The sequence below is a fragment of the Bos javanicus genome, chromosome 16 (assembly GCF_032452875.1).
Source record: "Bos javanicus breed banteng chromosome 16, ARS-OSU_banteng_1.0, whole genome shotgun sequence".
Classification (NCBI taxonomy): domain Eukaryota; kingdom Metazoa; phylum Chordata; class Mammalia; order Artiodactyla; family Bovidae; genus Bos; species Bos javanicus.
Window position 1 is genome coordinate 2,219,435 of NC_083883.1, and position 19,265 is coordinate 2,238,699.

The 19,265-nt window shown below is 41.2% G+C and overlaps 2 protein-coding genes across 7 annotated transcripts in view; both read left to right on the forward strand.

Annotated features, from left to right (window-relative positions):
- Positions 1-13,054: 13,054 nt before the first annotated feature.
- Positions 13,055-19,265, forward strand: part of ZC3H11A (zinc finger CCCH-type containing 11A) — a 44,292-nt gene continuing 38,081 nt past the window's right edge. The window contains exons 1-3 of one of the 6 annotated variants that reach the window (XM_061381899.1): positions 13,209-13,236; positions 13,735-13,796; positions 19,147-19,200. The gene's annotated coding sequence lies outside the window, so the exon portion shown is untranslated. Of the gene's footprint in view, positions 13,237-13,734; positions 13,797-13,903; positions 13,941-19,146; positions 19,212-19,265 lie in introns of those variants that run through there. The other 5 variants (XM_061381902.1, XM_061381901.1, XM_061381897.1 and 2 more) reach the window with 5 other exon arrangements.
- On the forward strand, positions 13,934-19,148 carry ZBED6 (zinc finger BED-type containing 6). The gene has a single exon (XM_061381896.1). It carries the CDS (start codon positions 14,992-14,994, stop codon positions 17,932-17,934), a length of 2,943 nt encoding a protein of 980 aa, XP_061237880.1. The 5' UTR covers positions 13,934-14,991; the 3' UTR covers positions 17,935-19,148.

Genomic DNA, 19,265 nt, shown 5'->3' on the forward strand with positions numbered 1-19,265 from the left:
ATATGCCAGCAAATTTGGAAAACTCAGCAGTGGCCACAGGACTGGAAAAGGTCAGTTTTCATTCCAATCCCAAAGAAAGGCAATGCCAAAGAATGCTCAAACTACCGCACAATTGCACTCATCTCACACGCTAGTAAAGTAATGCTCAAAATTCTCCAAGCCAGGCTTCAGCAATATGTGAAGCGTGAACTTCCAGATGTTCAAGCTGGTTTTAGAAAAGGCAGAGGAACCAGAAATCAAATTACCAACATCCACTGGATCATGGAAAAAGCAAAAGAGTTCCAGAAAAACATCTACTTCTGTTTTATTGACTATGCCAAAGCCTTTGACTGTGTAGATCACAATAAACTGTGGAAAATTCTTCAAGAGATGGGAATACCAGACCACCTGATCTGCCTCTTGAGAAATTTGTATGCAGGTCAGGAAGCAACAGTTAGAACTGGACATGGAACAACAGACTGGTTCCAAATAGGAAAAGGAGTACGTCGAGGCTGTATATTGTCACCTTGCTTATTTAACTTATATGCAGAGTACATCATGAGAAACGCTGGACTGGAAGAAACACAGCTGGAATCAAGATTGCCGGGAGAAATACCAATAACCTCAGATATGCAGATGACACCACCCTTATGGCAGAAAGTGAAGAGGAACTAAAAAGCCTCTTGATGAAAGTGAAAGAGGAGAGTGAAAAAGTTGGCTTAAAGCTTAACATTCAGAAAACGAAGATCATGGCATCTGGTCCCATCACTTCATGGGAAATAGATGGGGAAACAGTGGAAACAGTGTCAGACTTTATTTTTGGGGGGCTCCAAAATCACTGCAGATGGTGACTGTAGCCATGAAATTAAAAGACGCTTACTCCTTGGAAGGAAAGTTATGACCAACCTAGATAGCATATTCAAAAGCAGAGACATTACTTTGCCAACAAAGGTCCGTCTAGTCAAGGCTATGGTTTTTCCTGTGGTCGTGTATGGATGTGAGAGTTGGACTGTGAAGAAAGCTGAGCGCTGAAGAATTGATGCCTTTGAACTGTGGTGTTGGAGAAGACTCTTGAGAGTCCTTTGGACTGCAAGGAGATCCAACCAGTCCATTCTGAAGGAGATCAGCCCTGGGATTTCTTTGGAAGGAATGATGCTAAAGCTGAAAGTCCAGTACTTTGGCCACCTCATGTGAAGAGTTGACTCCTTGGAAAAGACCCTGATGCTGGGAGGGATTGGGGGCAGGAGGAGAAGGGGACGACAGAGGATGAGATGGCTGGGTGGCATCACTGACTCGATGGACGTGAGTCTGAGTGAACTCCGGGAGTTGGTGATGGACAGGGAGGCCTGGCGTGCTGCGATTCATAGGGTCACAAAGAGTCGGACACGACTGAGCGACTGAACTGAACTGAACTGAACTGAAGTCATTAGTATCTTTTGTACAGTTCTTCTGTGTATTCTTGCCACCTCTTCCTAATATCTTCTGCTTCTGTTAGGTCCCTACCATTTCTGTCCTTTATTGTGCCCATCTTTGCATGAAATGTTCCTTTGGTATCTCTAATTTTCTTGAAGAGATCTCCAGCATTTCCCATTCTATTGTTTTCCTCTATTTCTTTGCATTGATCATTGAGGAAGGCTTTCTTGTCTCTCCTTGCTATTCTTTGGAACTCTGCATTCAAATGGGCATATCTTTCCTCTTATCCTTTGCCTTTCATTTCTCTTCTTTTCTCAGCTATTTGTAAGGCCTCCTCAAATAACTTTTTTTTTTTTTGCATTTCTTTTTCTTGGGGATGGTCTTGATCACTGCCTCCTGTACAATGTCATGAATCTCCATCCATAGTTCTTCAGGCACTGCATCAGATCTAATCCCTTGAATCTATTTGTCACTTCCACTGTATAATTGTAAGGAATTTGATTTAAGTCATACCTGAATGGCCTAATGGTTTTCCCTACTTTCTTCAATTTAAGTCTGAATTTTGAATAAGGAGTTCATGATCTGAGCCACAGTCAGCTCCCAGTCTTTTTTTCACTGACTGTATAGAGCTTCTCCATCTTTGGCTGCAAAGAATATAATCAATCTGATTTCGGTATTGACCATCTGGTGATGTCCATGTGTAGAGCTGTCTCTTGTGTTGTTGGAAGTGGGTGTTTCCTATAACCAGTGTGTTCTCTTGGCAAAACTTTGTGATTAAATTGGATAATGTATACAAAACTGTTAGTACAGTGCCTGATATACAATAAACTCATTAAATGCCGATTTCTAATAAGAAGAAAAATAAACACTGAAAGAAATTTATTCAATTTAAAACTAATGACTCTATCACAGTAATTTCAGAGAATCCATGCAGATATAAATTCAAATTACGTATACTGAGGAGTATATGAGAGGAGAAAAAGGATTGAAGGAATTCGATATTGAAGATAAAATGATAAAACAGGTGTTTCAGAGGGAAGCAAGGAATTGAGCATAATGTTCCCTTACACCCCCACCAAAGACTTTTCAGAAAATAGAATGTATATATTATTAGGCTTTGGGGGACAACTTGCTCTTGTTCTTTAGTTGCCAACTCTTTCACAACCCCCTGACTGTCTGTAGCCCACCAAGGTCCTCTATCCATGGGAATTTCCAGGCAAGAGTACTGGAGGGGAACAACTTAGAGAGGGACAAATTAAAAATATAAGACATAACTTGGGTTGGAAAAATTAATATTGTTAAATGGCCATTCTGCCGAAGGCAATCTACAGATTAGGTGAGATCCCTGTCAAATTACCCTTGACATTTTCCACAGAACTAGAACCAATAATCATAAAATTTATATAGACCCAAGAAACACCCAGAAGTGCCAAAGCAATCCTGAAGAAGAATAAAACTGGAGGCAGAAACCTCACAGACCTCAGACAATACTGCAGAGCGACGGTAAGCAAAGCAGTGCGGTATTGACACAGAAACAGACAAATGGATTAAAGGAACAGGATGAGAGCCCAGCAACAAAGCCACACGCCTGCAGTCAAGTAATCTTCTACAGAGGAGGCAAGGGTATACAGTGGAGAGAAGACAGTCTCTTCACCAAGCGATGTTTGCAAAGCTGGACATTTGCATGGGAATCAATGAAGTGGGAACATACCCTCACACCATACACAAAAATAAACCCAAAATGGCTTAAAGACATGATACCATAAAACTCCTAGAAGAGAGCATAGGCAAAACATTCTGACATAAATCATATCAATGTTTTCTTAGGTCAGTCTCCCAAGGAAAGAAATAAAAGCAAAAGTAAACAAATGGAAACTAATCAAATTTGCAAGTTTTGCACAGAAGGGAAACCATAAACAAAACAAAAAGACAACATACAGACTGGGAGAAAATATTTGCAAATGATGCAAGTGATAACGGCTTAATTCCCAAAACATACAAACAACCCATACAACTCAATAACAAAAAAGCAAACAACCCAATTGAAAAGTGTGCAGAAGACCAAAACAGACATTTACCCAAAGAAGACACAAACAATCAATAGGCCCATTACTACGTGCTGCGTCACTTATGTCCGACTCTTTGCAACCCTAGGGACTACAGCCTGCCAGGCTCCTCTGTCCATGGGATTCTCCAGGCAAGAATACCAGAGTGAGTTGCCACGCCCTTCTCCAGGGGACCTTCCCAACCTAGGGATTGAACCCGTATCTCTTATGTCTCTGGCATTGGCAAGTGGGTTCTTTACCACTAGCACCATCTAGGAAGAAATAGGCACATTAGGAGATACTTAACATCTCTAATTATTGGAGAAATGCAAATCAAAATGACAGTGAGTCAGAAACTACAGTCAGACCATGTCACACTGGTCAGAATGGCTATCATTAAAAAGTCCACAAATAACCAATGCTGGTGAGGGTGTGGAGAAAAGGGAACTCTTCTACACTGTTGGTGGGAATTTAAGTTGCAGCCACTACGGAAAACAGCATGCAGGTCATTAAAAAACTCACAATAGAATTGCCATATGATCCAGCAATCCCACTGCTGGGCATATATCTGGAGAAAATTATAATTTGAAAAAGTACATGGACCCCAATGTTCATAGCAGTACTATTTACAATAGCCAAGACATGGAAACATCTTAAATGTCCATTGACAGATGAGTGGATCAAAAAGATTGTGTGTGTGTGTGTGTGTGTATGTGTGTGTTGGAATACCACTCAACCATAAAAAAGAATGAAATAATACCATTTGCAGCAACATGGATAAAACTAGAGATTATCACACTGAAGTGAAACAAGTTACAAAAAGAAAGACAAATACTGTGTGATACCACTCATATATGGAATCTAAAATACGACACAAATGAAATTATTTATGAAATAGAAACAAACTCACAAACATAAAAAACAAACTTACAGTTACCAAAGAGAAAAGAGGGTAGAGGAGGGGTAAATCAGCAATTTCAGATTAGCAGATACAGACTACTATGTACAAAATGGGTAAACAGCAACTCCTACTGCACAGCACAGGGAGCTATACTCAATATCCTGTGATAAACTGCAGTGGAGAAGAACATGAAAAAGAGTATGTATGCATACGTGTAACAAACTCTTTGCTGTACTCTAGAAATGAAAACAACATTGTAAATCAACTATAGTTCAATAATTTTTTTTTTAAATACAAGACACAAGAGGTGGCCATGAGTAAGGTCAATACGGGACCACTCCTTGATACTCCCATTGACTCTTATTGCCATTACTCCTGCTGAACATTACCCCTAGTTTAGGCTTTATGAAACACAAGTCTGCAAATATCACGTCCTCGGCTTTGTTGTCCCTGTTTCAAAGCTATCAAGGAATTCCTGTGGTCCAAGGAATATTATTGAAATGTCTTCCCAACATTCAAGGCCCTCCATAATCTTGCTATGTCTACAATGCTATATGTATACAATCCCTATAATCTGTAGACTTCCCCAGCTGAATTTCTCTCCTAGCTCCTTCAGGGATCCCCTTAACAATGTCTTCACTTACCGCTTGCTCTGTCCTAATTGAAGGTCAGCTTATACCTCCAGAAAGTCTTTCCTGGAATACTACACTTTTCAATGATCCCCTCTTCCTTTCTAACTCTCCTAGAACTAGAGTGACAAGCCAGGCCACGAAGTGAGTTTTTTCTTTGTTTCATTTTAAACAGTGTAATTAGAAGTTTTCACATAAAAATCTGAATTTTTGGCTTCTTTTGAAAAATCAGGCCTTCTCTCCTGGCAAGTCTGGACTGGAGTTGAATGTAAAGTGGGCCCGTCATCTAGGGTGTGCATTCTTAAGTTTTATTTTTATACCTGGCTCATCACTCTCATACACACTTGTGCCTGACTCATGTAAACATTTGAGTTTGTAAACCCAAGTCTAAACTGTAGCCGGACACTTGGTGTACAGTTCAGTTCAGTTCAGTCGCTCAGTCGTGTCCGATTCTTTGCGACCCCATGAATCGTAGCACGCCAGGCCTCCCTGTCCATCACCAACTCCCGGAGTTCACCCAGACTCAACGCCCATCGAGTCAATGATGCCATCCAGCCATCCCATCCTCTGTCGTCCCCTTCTCCTCCTGCCCCCAATCCCTCCCAGCATCAGAGTCTTTTCCAATGAGTCAACTCTTCGCATGAGGTGGCCAAAGTACTGGAGTTTCAGCTTTAGCATCATTCCTTCCAAAGAAATCCCAGGGCTGATCTCCTTTAGAATGGACTGGTTGGATCTCCTTGCAGTCCAAGGGACTCTCAAGAGTCTTTGCCAACACCACAGTTCAAAGGCATCAATTCTTCGGCGCTTAGCCTTCTTCACAGTCCAACTCTCACATCCATACATGACCACAGGAAAAACCATAGCCTTGATTAGACAGACCTTTTTTGGCAAAGTAATGTCTCTGGTTTTGAATATGCTATCTAGGTTGGTCATAACTTTCCTTCCAAGGAGTAAGCGTCTTTTAATTTCATGGCTACAGTCACCATCTGCAGTGATTTTGGAGCCCAAAAAAATAAAGTCTGACACTGTTTCCATTGTTTCCCCCATCTATTTCCCATGAAGTGATGGGACAGGATGCCATGATCTTCGTTTTCTGAATGTTGAGCTTTAAGCCAACTTTTTCACTCTCTACTTTCACTTTCATCAAGAGGCTTTTGAGTTCCTCTTCACTTTCTGCCATAAGGGTGGTGTCATCTCCATATCTGAGGTTATTGATATTTCTCCCGGCAATCTTGATTCCAGCTTGTGTTTCTTCCAGTCTAGCGTTTCTCATTATGTACTCTGCATGTAAGTTAAATAAACAGGGTGACAATATACAGCCTCGACGTACTCCTTTTCCTATTTGGAACCAGTCTGTTGTTCCGTGTCCAGTTCTAACTGTTGCTTCCTGACCTGCATACAAATTTCTCAAGAGGCAGATCAGGTGGTCTGGTATTCCCATCTCTTGAAGAATTTTCCACAGTTTCTTGTGATCCACACAGTCAAAGGCTTTCGCATAGTCAATAAAGCAGAAATAGATGTTTTTCTGGAACTCTTTTGCTTTTTCCATGATCCAGTGGATGTTGGTAATTTGATCTCTGGTTCCTCTGCCTTTTCTAAAACCAGCTTGAACATCAGGAAGTTCACAGTTTACATATTGCTGAAGCCTGGGCTGGAGAATTTTGAGCATTACTTTACTAGCGTGTGAGATGAGTGCAATTGTGCGGTAGTTTGAGCATTCTTTGGCATTGCCTTTCTTTGGGATTGGAATGAAAACTGACCTTTTCCAGTCCTGTGGCCACTGCTGAGTTTTCCAAATTTGCTGGCATATTGAGTGCAGCATCTTTACATTTCTCATGTTTCCTGGAAAAGTTCCACATGGAACTTTTATGCCTACTTGGGATTCCCCACAATGCCTAGCACAGCAACCTAAACATAGAATATTTTGTATAAGATAAATGGGGTCCCATCACTTCATGGGAAATAGATGGGGAAACAGTGGAAACAGTGTCAGACTTTATTTTTGGGGGCTCCAAAATCACTGCAGATGGTGATTCCATCTGCATTTAATTCCATAAAGTTAAAAGACGCTTACTCCTTGGAAGGAAAGTTATGACCAACCTAGACACCACATTAAAAAGCAGAGACATTACTTTGCCAACAAAGGTCTGTACAGGCAAGGCTATGGTTTTTCCAGTGGTCATGTATGGATGTGAGAGTTGGACTGTAAAGAAAGCTGAGCACCAAAGAATTGATGCTTTTGAACTGTTGTGTTGGAGAAGACTCTTGAGAGTCCCTTAGACTGCAAGGAGGTCCAACCAGTCCATCCTAAAGGAGACCAGTCTTGGGTGTTCATTGGAAGGACTGATGCTGAGGCTGAAACTCCAGTACTTTGGCCACCTCACGTGAAGAGTTGACTCATTGGAAAAGACCCTGATGCTGGGAGGGATTAGGGGCAGGAGGAGAAGGGGACGACAGAGGATGAGATGGCTGGATGGCATCACTGACTCGATGGACATGAGTTTGAGTGTACTCCGGGAGTTGGTGATGGACAGGGAGGCCTGGCGTGCTGTGATTCATGGGGTCGCAAAAGTCGGACACGACTGAGCGTTGAACTGAACTGAACTAACTGAAATGGGAATGAGAACCTAATCTGCCTTTTCTTAACTAACCCATCACCCAACAAAACTACAGTTATCCCATTTCAAAAATAAATTCCAAGGAAAAAATTCTGTACGTGGAAACAAGAAAGCACTGAGAGTGAGGAGGGGAAGGCAGTCCTAGAAACGTTGATTTCAGTGATACCAGCTCTGTCTTGCAGCTGGAGCAAGAGGTTTGAAATTTATCCGTTGCAGTTAGCAGATATTTGTGACTCTTATCAAGGCTTCAGGCTAGGAGACTCTGTTGATTCTTATTTCCTCACTCAGGTCAGATGGTTGAGACTCAAAGGCAGGAAGAAAAAGAGCAAGGATGATGGATAGTGGTGATCAGAACTGCTTATATGGTAGTTCCTCTCCCACTTTATTCTCTAATGTGGGAAATACAAACAGAGGGCTATTGCCAACTTGTACAGCGTACAGAGTTGTTTAGAGCTTCAGGGGAGGGACAGGCCATGATTTGAATCCTGATCGTATGATGCCACAGTCAACACATCCTAACACTATGCCAAGAAAGGAGGATTTGCCATGAAGTTAACAAACTTTAACCTTCAGGACCACTTCCTTGCACAACCCCTTTTCAAGGCTCTGGGCAAGGCCTTAGCAATGTGCTCATACGATCATTATAAAATTCTATAAGTAAAGTATTCTCATAGCAATGATTAAGATCCCTGTATCCTTTCACTCAGACTCTCTCTCCAATACCTTCCCCCTGTTAGACATTTCTGGGATCTGCTAAGAGGAAGTTGAGTTGGGATACAAATATTTTGAATTGTATTTATGTGGTATACAGTCATTTTCACTTAGAGTCATTGCCACACATGTAAATGTAGAAATGGCTCTCAAGAATGTCTCTATTACCTGCTATGTAGACTCATTTGGCATTATGGCCCATAGTTGTAGGACCAGAGGTCACATCTTGATATAAGTGGCATGTAGATTGTGGAGGAGAGACAGGTTTGAAAGTTATGCAATCAGAAGTTAATTTTTGGAAAAATCTTCCAATCATCACATGTGAAAAATTTCTAATGGAGGATTCAGTTATCATTAACACATGATACAATAGCAAGCATTCAAGATAATAAGCTCTGTCTCCTGTTATTCATATCCCACTCCCCTCCCACATTATGTCAGTATTGATCAATAGAATACAGAAGAGGTGGTGGCATGTCACTTCCAAGGCTAGGTCAGGATACCCATTGCAGCTTACACCTTCTGTCTCAGTCTCCCTCTTTCTCGCCTTCTTTCTCTCTCTCTCAGGAAGGAGCCAGAAGCCCATAAGATGAGCTGCCTGGTGGAGTGGTCCATATGGTAAGAAACTGAGGTCCCCTGTTAACAGTTACATGAGAGAATTTTGAAATGGATCCTCTAGCCTCAGTCAAGTCTTCAGATGACTTGTAGAGATGGCTGACAAATCGATCACCACTTTATGAGAAAACCTGAGCCAGAACCACCCAGCTAAACTGCTCCTGAATTAGTGACCCACAGAAGCCATGGGGTGATAAATGTTTGTTGTTTTAAGTCAGTAAATTTAGGGATAACATATATAGCAATAGATAACTAATATATCTACCAAAAAGGACTCTTCTCTCTTGGCTAAGAATATATTAAATAATTCAACATTAACTCTACAAAGTTTTAGTGCTTATATATGTAAGAAACTTGATAGAAGTTTCCCTAAATTTGACAACAATCTAAAATTGTCACCAATTTCACCAGTAAGTTATGAAATACACTTTTCTAAACTATCATGGATAAAAACTATTTTTATTAAAAATGCCAGCGTGAGGGCTCCCTGGTGGCACAGTAGATGAGAGTCTACCTGCCGATGCAGGGAACAGGTGGATTTCTGGTCCAGGAAGATTCTACATGCTGTAGAGCAACTGAGTCCGAGCATCACAATTACTGAGCCCGCGCTCCAGAGCCCGCGAGCCACAACTCCCGAGCCTGCGTGCTGCACCCACTGCAGCCCAGGCGCCTAGAACCTGTGCTCCGCAACAAGAAGAGCCACCACAGCGAGAAGCCCGCGCACGGCAACGGAGAGTAGCCCCCACTGGTGGCAAATAGAGAAAGCCCCTGTGCAGCAAGGAAGACTCAGCCAGCCAAAAAAATAAAATAAAATGCAAGAGGGAAGACCGGTCTACTTTTATACTCTTTATAGAAGATATTTTAATACTTTTTTTATAAAAAGAAGATACTTTTTATCGAAGATATTACAAAATTGTCATATGAAAAGACAAAGACTATGTAGCTAAACATATAGAAAAATCTATTATAGAAGATTATAGAGTCTATTGGTTAAAAAATGACTTTTTTAGTTTGTAGTGTATATGGTTTAAGATCATTTTTATATGCAGTTTATTGTTCGTCTAAATAAATGTTCACTTTTATTTTATTCTTTTTTTGGCTGTGCTGGGTGTTCATTGCCACGAGGTCGTGTCTCTAGCTGTGGCAACTGGGGGGCTACTCTCATTGTAGTGTCTTCTCTTCTTGTGGAGCACACGCTATAGGGCGTGAGGGCTTCAGTCGTTGCTGCACGTGGGCTCAGTAACCACGGTTCCTGGGCTCTAGAGCATGGGCTCAATAGTTGTGGTGTATATACCTACTTACTCTGCTGTATGTGGGCTCTTCCTGGATCAGGGATCGAACCTGAGCCTCCTGCATTGGCAGGCAGATTCTTTACCACTGAGCCACCAGGGAAGCCCCAAATAATCACTTTTTAATCTAATTTTCTCACAGTTGTGTCCAACTCTGAACAGTCCAAATCCCATGGACTGTGACTGTTCATGGAATCCTCTAGGCCAGAATACTGGAACGCATAGCCTTTCCCTTCTCCAGGGGATCTTCCCAACCCAGGGATCAAACCCAGGTCTCCCACATTGCAGGCCACATTGCAGGCAGATTCTTTACCAGCTGAGCTACAAGGGAAGCCCAAGAATACCGGAGTGGGTAGCCTATCCCTTCTCCAGGGGATCTTCCCAACCCAGGAATCGAACCCTGGTCTCCTGCATTGCAGGCGGATCCTTTACCAACTGAGCTATCAGGGAAGCCCAGAGGGCTAGGCTACAAAACCTTTGCTCTGACACTGGACACCGTAAAATGTTTCATCAATTATTTACTAAAGAGGTCTTTATTTACTAAAGAGGTCTAAAAATTGAATTTCATTTAGAATCAAGCGGGGTGGGGTGTGAGTAGAGAAAATCTGGCATTGTGCCTTTGGTCTAGATAATTTAACTCTTTTTAACAAACCAAGAGCAAGCCCACATTCACCCCCTGAGAATTCTGTTTGTATATATGGAGTTGGGTGGGGGGTTCTCACCTGGACTTCAGAGGATCTCCTAACTGGTTCTCCCTCTTTCTAATTGCCCTAGCTTTAAACTTCTGACCCCTTCAGTGTCCCTAATACTCCATTATTTTTCCTTCCCGCTTTGGGAAAAACTAAATAATCATGATTATTTCCATCAAAAAGGAACTAGGGCAGTTTACTGCAAAAGAGACTTACTGTGTTACCAGAGCTGCTAAAAAAGAATATGGTAGGCCTCTAAGAATTGATGACCATTAAAAGATAAAGCTATATTGTAAAGGGGGGTGGGGTGGGGTGAGGGTGGGGGAAGCAAGTTGCAAAACAATATGCATAGTTGTAGCCTGTTCTTATCCTAAAATTACTATATTTCATTCATTCTAAGATACACACACATACTATCAAATTTTAACATCTCTGATCAATGGTCTATCAGAGTTTAATTGGCAGTTTTTTCTCTTAGAGGTCTAGAAAATAAAATACATAATCAATGATACCTTAGATTTGATGAAATACAACAATTGTTAAAGAACAAAACTTGAACTAAATAAGTTTAAAGATGAAATTTACTTTATTCAACGATTCATGAACCAGACAGAAGACAAATAGAAGGACAGAGTTGTACAAAATGGAAGTTTTGCTAAGAGGAAATAGAAGCTTTTTTACAGGCAGAAAGAGGATAGGACAAGGAAGTTTAAAGTGGATTATTTGGGGAAGTTTACCTTTCCTTTGAAAGGTGGGTGGAATCTTAGTAGGCAGATTGCCTCACTAGTGCAGACCAGGACATTTCAGACTGATTGGTTTAAAATGTCTCACTCTTGGGAGAGGCCAAAACTACCTTAGGTATTAGGTCTTGGTGGTGCTTAGCATAAGTGACCCCATTTGGGGGCTCCTGCTTCTTTTTTAACACTGTATATAGCACACTAATCAGACCAGGATGCATCTTGAAAGCCCTAGTCTGGAAAACCCTTCAGCTGTTTAGAAAGCCTTCTATTAAACTGAAAAACCCTAGGTGTTGAGGCACAAACAGAAACTGGTTACCAAGAACCTGCTTGTAGGGCTGGTTGACATGGCAATCAGAGGATTGTCATGTAAGGGAGTGATTGGGGCTGGAATTCTAATGTGGCTTCTCACTTTGAAAGCAGATAAACGTCCAAGTGTGAAGAGACTCAACACCCTTCTGACCTGATTCATGCCCAGTCCTGGACTGGCTGGGACTCTCACATTAAGCTGGTAGCTGAAGGAACAAGACCGAGAGGAAATAAAAGGTGCCTGGAGTCTCAACTGCTTTACCATCAAAGGGTATCCTTTCTTAGCAGCAGGACTGTATCCTTTATCCAAGTTCAGTAAAATGTTATCCTAAGCAAGTTCTGTTGAGCTTATAACCCTAGGGGGATCTTGGGTTCCTACTATATTAGTGTAATATTTTCAAATGTATTCGCATACAAAAAAGTTAGAATACAGGATAAATTAATGAGAGATTATTTCTCAGGAATGAGATTAATAGAGATCTAAACTTTGTACTTTTATATTTCCCTATTATTACCTTTAAAAAAAACTCACTTAAATTATACCTTTATAATCGAAGAAAAAAGGTAAAGATATTCCATTGGGAAAATAAGGTTAATATTAATAATTAAGTGGGTAAGCAACGGATGTATTCCCTTTTCATATCTTAACCCTCAACTTTCTAATGAGCATGAATTGTTTTTTCCAATACGAAAATTTGTTTTAAAAAATAAAACTCCCTTCAAACACATTTCACTTCTGCAAATAAAAATAAAAGCACAAATTCTTCAACATCGCAGGAAAAAATTGTTTATTTCTAAATCAAATTTACACAGGATTTGGATTTATTCATTAAGCAAACACTGGTGAGAATAAACTGAGTGCCTACTGTCGGCTTAAAGAAAACTCTCGCGGCTTTCTCGCTTATTATGTCAATTTGATTTTAAAAATCTGTTTTTAATAAAAGACAGTTTCAAGAAACCTGTAACTTTCTAAAACTTCTAAAAGATAAGGGATGCTGCGGCTTAGCGCCTCCCGTCTCACGTGACCCTCCCAAACGGGGAAGCCATCTTAAGCATCGCCTCATAGAGGAAACTACATCTCCCAGAATCCTTACGGCTTGCGTCGTGCTGGCACTTTTACTGGCAGGGTCTTAGAGCTGAGCCTGTAGCCGGGCGCCATCTTTGACTCTGGCAGTCTTGGATTTCTGCTGGTGTTGCTGCTGAGAAGACGGCGGGCGGCAGCGGCTAAGAAAGAAGAAAGACGTGGCAGCAAGCGGGAGTCGGGGATAGTGTCGACGGTTCGGTAAAGTTTCTGTTCTCTGGTAACTAAACCCGTTTTTTTGCTTCCCGGGTGGCTTGGGGCCGGGGAGGTGGGGGAGAGGGCGAGGGGAGTGGCCGTGGCCTCCCCTCGCCCCTGGGTCGCGGCCTAGCCCGGAAAGTCAGAGCGGGTCCTTAGGTTTTGCGGTAACGACCCACTCCTCCACCTTCCAGCGGCCGCCGTCGCCAGGGTGGGCTGGGAGCCCCAGGTTCCCGCTTCCAGTTCCCGTCCACCCTGCCCCCACCCCGCCCCCGCCTCACTTCCCCCACCCCCACGGCGCCTGCTCCTTTCCCAACCTTCTTCCCCTCCCCCACATCCGGTGTTGGCGAAACTGGGATCCTGGAGCAGCCCCTGGAAACAGACTTGTTACCCTCCTCCAGAGGAGAACTGACACTAAATCGGTTTCTTCGGGGGCGAGAGTTTCCCTAGTTTAGCGGACCCCTGCTGCGTAAATCGGATTGAGTGCTAGGAGCTGATTTTACCTACTCTCATTCCTCTCTAGGGCCCCACTACTTGGGAGATTTTCTCAAACTCCACACACAGAAAGCCACCGACCTTATTCCGGTATCCTACACCCCTTCCGTACTTTAATTACACTTCCCACCCCCAGCCCTCAGCATCGGAATCAAGAACAACAGGGACACTTCCGTTCTCCTTGTGGGATTGATGAAACCGTAATGAAGAACACCCCCTAAACTCCCATAATCGGTGCGGATTCCTATGGGGAAGGCTCATATTGTTGACATCTTCCAGCCCTTGGTTCTGGACCTTGAGAAGGAGGCTGAACTAGTGATAGCGATGTTTTTTAGGGTAAATGTGTGTAGGTACTGGGGGAAGGGGAGGGATCAACCAAGAAGGCATGAGAATGGTTTAAAGCTAGTATTTCATTTTTTGCTGCTTATATAGAGTCAAACTTAGGAGTTACTCGTTTATAGGCTGTACAGCTTCTCCAGTCTAAACATGTCTGAAAACCAAGCATGGATTAACTCTTGATACAAAAAATAAATTGAAAAATCGCTTGTGAGTAAAATTTTAAAGTTTTACTCTCAAAGCTTTTTTTTTTTTTTTTGCTGCCCATATTTTTAAAAGAACTGTGTTACTGTTACTGTTTTAGAGTTGAAAGGGCTCAAATAGCATTTTGCTGTTAATGACCAGTATGTGGAGTCTGATTTAACTTTCCAGAATTGACGTTTTGAGTTATATTGCCAAATTGCAGCCCTAAGTGGTGAATGTTGAATGATGCACTATGTTTTTGTTTAAATGAAATTTACGGAAAATAATTAAGTTCATATAGAATTAGGGGAAATTGATGTTGCTATCCTGAGGCAGCATTAAAAAATACATATTTTAAAAGCTGAAGACATTTCAAGGAGGTTTAGTTTTTGTTGAAAGAGAAAGAACATGGACCTGAGATTTAAAAGACCTGGTTTCTAGCTGCTACTTATCAACTTTATTACACTGGGAAAGTGGGTCTCCGTTCTTTTTCTATAAACATGAATAAATTGGACTATTTGAATTCAGAACTCAAAAAGTTGGAAGGGATCTTAAAGCCCTCTATGAAAAAGTTTGGGAATGTTCTCCATTGCTGTCATTTTTCCTCCAAAAATAACCTGGCTTGGAAGTCATTGGTCCAAAGGGAATTTGACTCCCCATAGAAATTGGAGAAAAGGTAATGCAAGTAGAGAGGAACAGCTGTGTATATGTTTGAGGAGTAAACTCACTAACAGATTCTGGTACGAATTTTGGAGACTTAAAAAGGATGAGTGTATGTACCTTAAGTGTACCAGTTTCCTCACTTTCTCCTGGTAGAAGATGTAGCACTTTTAGTGGTGCTGGGATTCTGGGGTGTGTTCCTGTTACTTCTAATACAGATGAAGAAGATGTGGTAGAGGGAAAGATGGTAGCAGAAGGAATGGATAAAGAGGCAGAATTGCCCACTAAAAAGAAAAGAAAGAAGGGTTTGCGAATTAAGGGGAAAAAGCGGCGAAAGAAACTGATCCTTGCGAAAAAGTTTAGTAAGGATTTGGTATCTGGGAGGCCAGTTGCAGATGCCCCTACTTTGTTAGCTTCTAGTGCCCCTGAGCAGGATGAAGAAAGTCTGTTTGAAAGCAATATAGAAAAACAGATCTATTTACCGAGTACCAGAGCCAAGACCTCCATTGTGTGGCACTTCTTTCATGTGGACCCGCAGTATACCTGGAGGGCTATTTGTAACCTCTGTGAAAAAAGTGTTAGTAGGGGTAAACCAGGCAGCCATCTCGGGACATCTACTCTTCAACGACATCTGCAGGCAAGGCATTCACCTCACTGGACAAGGGCCAACAAATTTGGAGTTACAAGTGGAGAGGAGGATTTTACTTTGGATGCACCTTTATCTCCCTCTTCTGCTGGAAGCAGTGGAAGCTTTGAATATATCCCTGCTGATCCATTAGATAATGGAATGGGTAAGAAACGTGATAAATCAGTATCTGATGCCCTGAGGGCACAAAGAGGGAGATTTCTCATTAAAAGTAACATTGTCAAGCATGCCTTAATTCCTGGAACAAGAGCCAAGACATCTGCAGTTTGGAATTTTTTCTATACTGATCCTCAGCACATCTCAAGAGCTGTGTGTAATATATGTAAACGAAGTGTGAGCCGGGGTAGGCCAGGTTCTCACCTAGGAACTTCAACACTTCAACGACACCTGCAGGCCACTCATCCCATCCATTGGGCAGTTGCCAACAAAGACAGTGGTGCAGTTGGAAATGGATTAGATGAAGCTGAAACTGAGAGAAATGATCTCTTGAGTGACAGTTTGCGTGGAGAGAGGTCTGCAGGCAGCCAAGATGTAGCAGCTGAGCACCTTAGTGACTCTGATTCAGATGAACCTCCTGTATTAGAGGTTGAAAATAGAAGATCTGAGAGTCCTACTCCTGTTGCAGAGCAAGACACTCAAATGCATGCACAAGAGCAAGAAACAGCATACTGTGAAAATTCAACCCCAAGTCAAATAAGTCAGGCAATTATTCAAATGATTGTGGAAGATATGCATCCTTACAACTATTTCTCAACCCCAGCCTTTCAGAGGTTCCTGCAGATTGTGGCCCCTGACTATAGGTTACCGTCTGAAACTTTCTTTTTCACTAAGGCTGTACCTCGATTATATGATTCTGTCAGAGAAAAAATTTTCTTAACTTTGGAGAATGTTCAGACTCAAAAGATCCACCTGACTGTGGACATATGGACCCATGACCCATCCACTGACTATTTCATTGTGACTGTACACTGGGTCTCTTTGGAAACTACACCTTCTTTCAATAATGGCAGGATCCCCAACTTTAGAAGGTGGGCAGTTCTTTGTGTAACAGGTTTAGCCAAAAACTGTTTGATAACCAACATTTTACAAGAATTAAATGACCAGATTGGTCTGTGGCTTTCTCCTAATTTCCTCATCCCTAGCTTCATTGTTTCTGACAGTTCTTCTAATGTAGTACACGCAGTCAAAGATGGCGGTTTTACCCACGTACCATGCTTCCTGCGTTGTTTAAATATAGTCATTCAGGACTTTTTCTGTGAACACAAAAGCATTGAGAACATGTTAGTGGCTGCCAGGAAAACCTGTCATCATTTTAGTCATTCGGTCAAGGCCCGTCAGATACTGCAAGAGTTCCAAAATGATCACCAACTTCCATGGAAAAATTTAAAACAAGATGAAGCTGGCCATTGGATTTCTACCTTTTATATGTTAAAATGGCTCTTGGAGCATTGCTACTCAGTTCACCATAGTCTTGGTAGAGCCAGTGGAGTTGTGCTCACCTCCCTTCAGTGGACTCTAATGACATATGTTTGTGATATTCTTAAACCATTTGAGGAGGCCACCCAGAAAGTGAGTGTGAAGACCATAGGATTGAATCAGGTGCTACCCCTCATCCATCATCTACTCCTTTCCCTGCAGAAACTCAGAGAAGATTTTCAAGTTAGAGGTATTACTCAGGCCCTCAATCTGGTAGACAGTTTATCTCTGAAACTTGAAACTGACACCCTACTAAGTGCCATGCTCAAATCCAAGCCCTGTATCTTGGCTACTTTGTTAGATCCTTGCTTTAAAAACAGTTTGGGAGACTTTTTTCCTCAAGGTGCTGATTTGGAAACTTACAAGCAGATCCTTGCAGAAGAAGTTTGTAACTATATGGAATCTTCACCAGAGGTCTCCCATATTGCAACTTCAGAAGCTTCTGGCCCCTCAGCTATAGTAGGAGCTGATTCATTTACCTCATCTATAAGAGAAGGCACCTCCATTTCAGGATCTGTTGATTGTTCAGCTGCAGATAATGTTGCCATTGGAGGCAAAAGCTTCATGTTTCCTTCTGCTATGGCAGTGGTGGATGAATACTTCAAAGAGAAGTATTCAGAGATCTCAGGGGGTGATGACCCTTTGTTTTATTGGCAGAAGAAGGTGAACGTATGGCCAGCTTTGACCCAAGTTGCCATTCAGTATCTGAGCTGCCCCATGTGTAGTTGGCAATCTGAATGTGTCTTTACTGCAAATAGCCACTTCCATCCAAAGCAGATCATGAGCCTGGACTTTGATAATATAGAACAGCTGATGTTTCTGAAAATGAACTTGAAAAATGTTAACTATGATTATTCTGCATTGGTTCTAAGCTGGGATCCTGAGAATGAAGTTATTCAAAGCAATGAAAAAGAAATATTACCTTAATTTCTTTTTCCTTTCTCCATTTAAAATGGGCAACTTATTGCTATGTTAGTGTATCCTAATTGCTATAATTGTTATATGTAGTTATACTAATTATTCTTTATGCACTATCTGGGGAAACCTGAAAACAGAGAAAGGGCAGAAAATTCCTCAGAGGTAATACAGTATCGACAAAGTGAAGATTAACTTTAACGATTTCATAGTAGTAATTCAGTAAGCTATCACCTGAAATTTTGTTTGTACCAATTGAGAGGGCAAAAGAGATATTTTAATTAGAAAAATATAGTGCAGCATTGAAAGGCCTTAGGCTATTTCTGGCTGGTAGATTGAACTAGTAATTGGTTTTAAATTAAAATTTCTCTCAACTTGGGAAGGTTGATTGCTGTGAAACCAATAAAATAGAGAAAAGGCAGGACTGTATAGTCCATGGGTTCGCAAAGTCAGATGGAGCTGAGCGACTTTACTTTCATACTAAACTGATACATCTCCCCTCCCCCCACCACCAGTATTTTTCTATTTCTTTAAAAACCCTGATTCATACTTACAGCTTGGCAAAAACAAAAGTTGACAAAATTGTTTTATACTTTGGAATTTCTAATTGCCTCCTCATACTGGTCAATTTTATAATTTCAACTTAAGCGTGATAGAGTTGCCCTTTATATTTAAGATTGGTTCTATATAAAATGGAAACATTAGAAAACAATTAGGAAAAAATACTTTTAGTCTTTGAATTGCCCTATTTAACTTTTATTGTAAATACAATAAAAGATTATATAGGTAGTTTTATATAATTTATGGGTAAATGACAAAAAATTTACAGAATTGAAGAAGATTAAATGGGAATAGAAATGAAAGCCCCATGAGCATACTGTGACAAAACCAGTATCCGTTTCCCAAAGAATGTTTCTCTGAGTTTAAGTGATCGTAAATGTCTTCTTAAAAATTACACTGAATGACCCATAATACTGTATTCTTAACTGTGAGATTATTTTGGCCTTAACTCTTACTTCAAAATAAGCAGTCAGTATTTTCATGTGTTAGTAATCATTGCCTCACTGGTAAAATGAAAGAATGGATCTCAGTTGATCTTGTCCCTTTCCACTCTGAGAGTATGTTTTTGTGATCGAGTGGGAGGCCAGTTATGATGACTTTTAGTAAAAGTTTCAGACCAAATAACTAATGTAAGATCCCAATTTTTCCTTTTTTTCATTTTAGATTTGGGGATATTCCCTGCCCAAAAATTTCCTGGAAAATTGACTAGTATTAAGTGTGAGTAAAAGGTGTCCACTTTTTTTAAAGTTTTGATTTTAGTTTTGTCTTGGATAGTATTTGGC

Coding starts and splice junctions, on each gene's coding strand:
- ZBED6 (XM_061381896.1), top strand. CDS start 14,992: ATGAGTGTATGTACCTTAAGTGTACCAGTTTCCTCACTTTCTCCTGGT.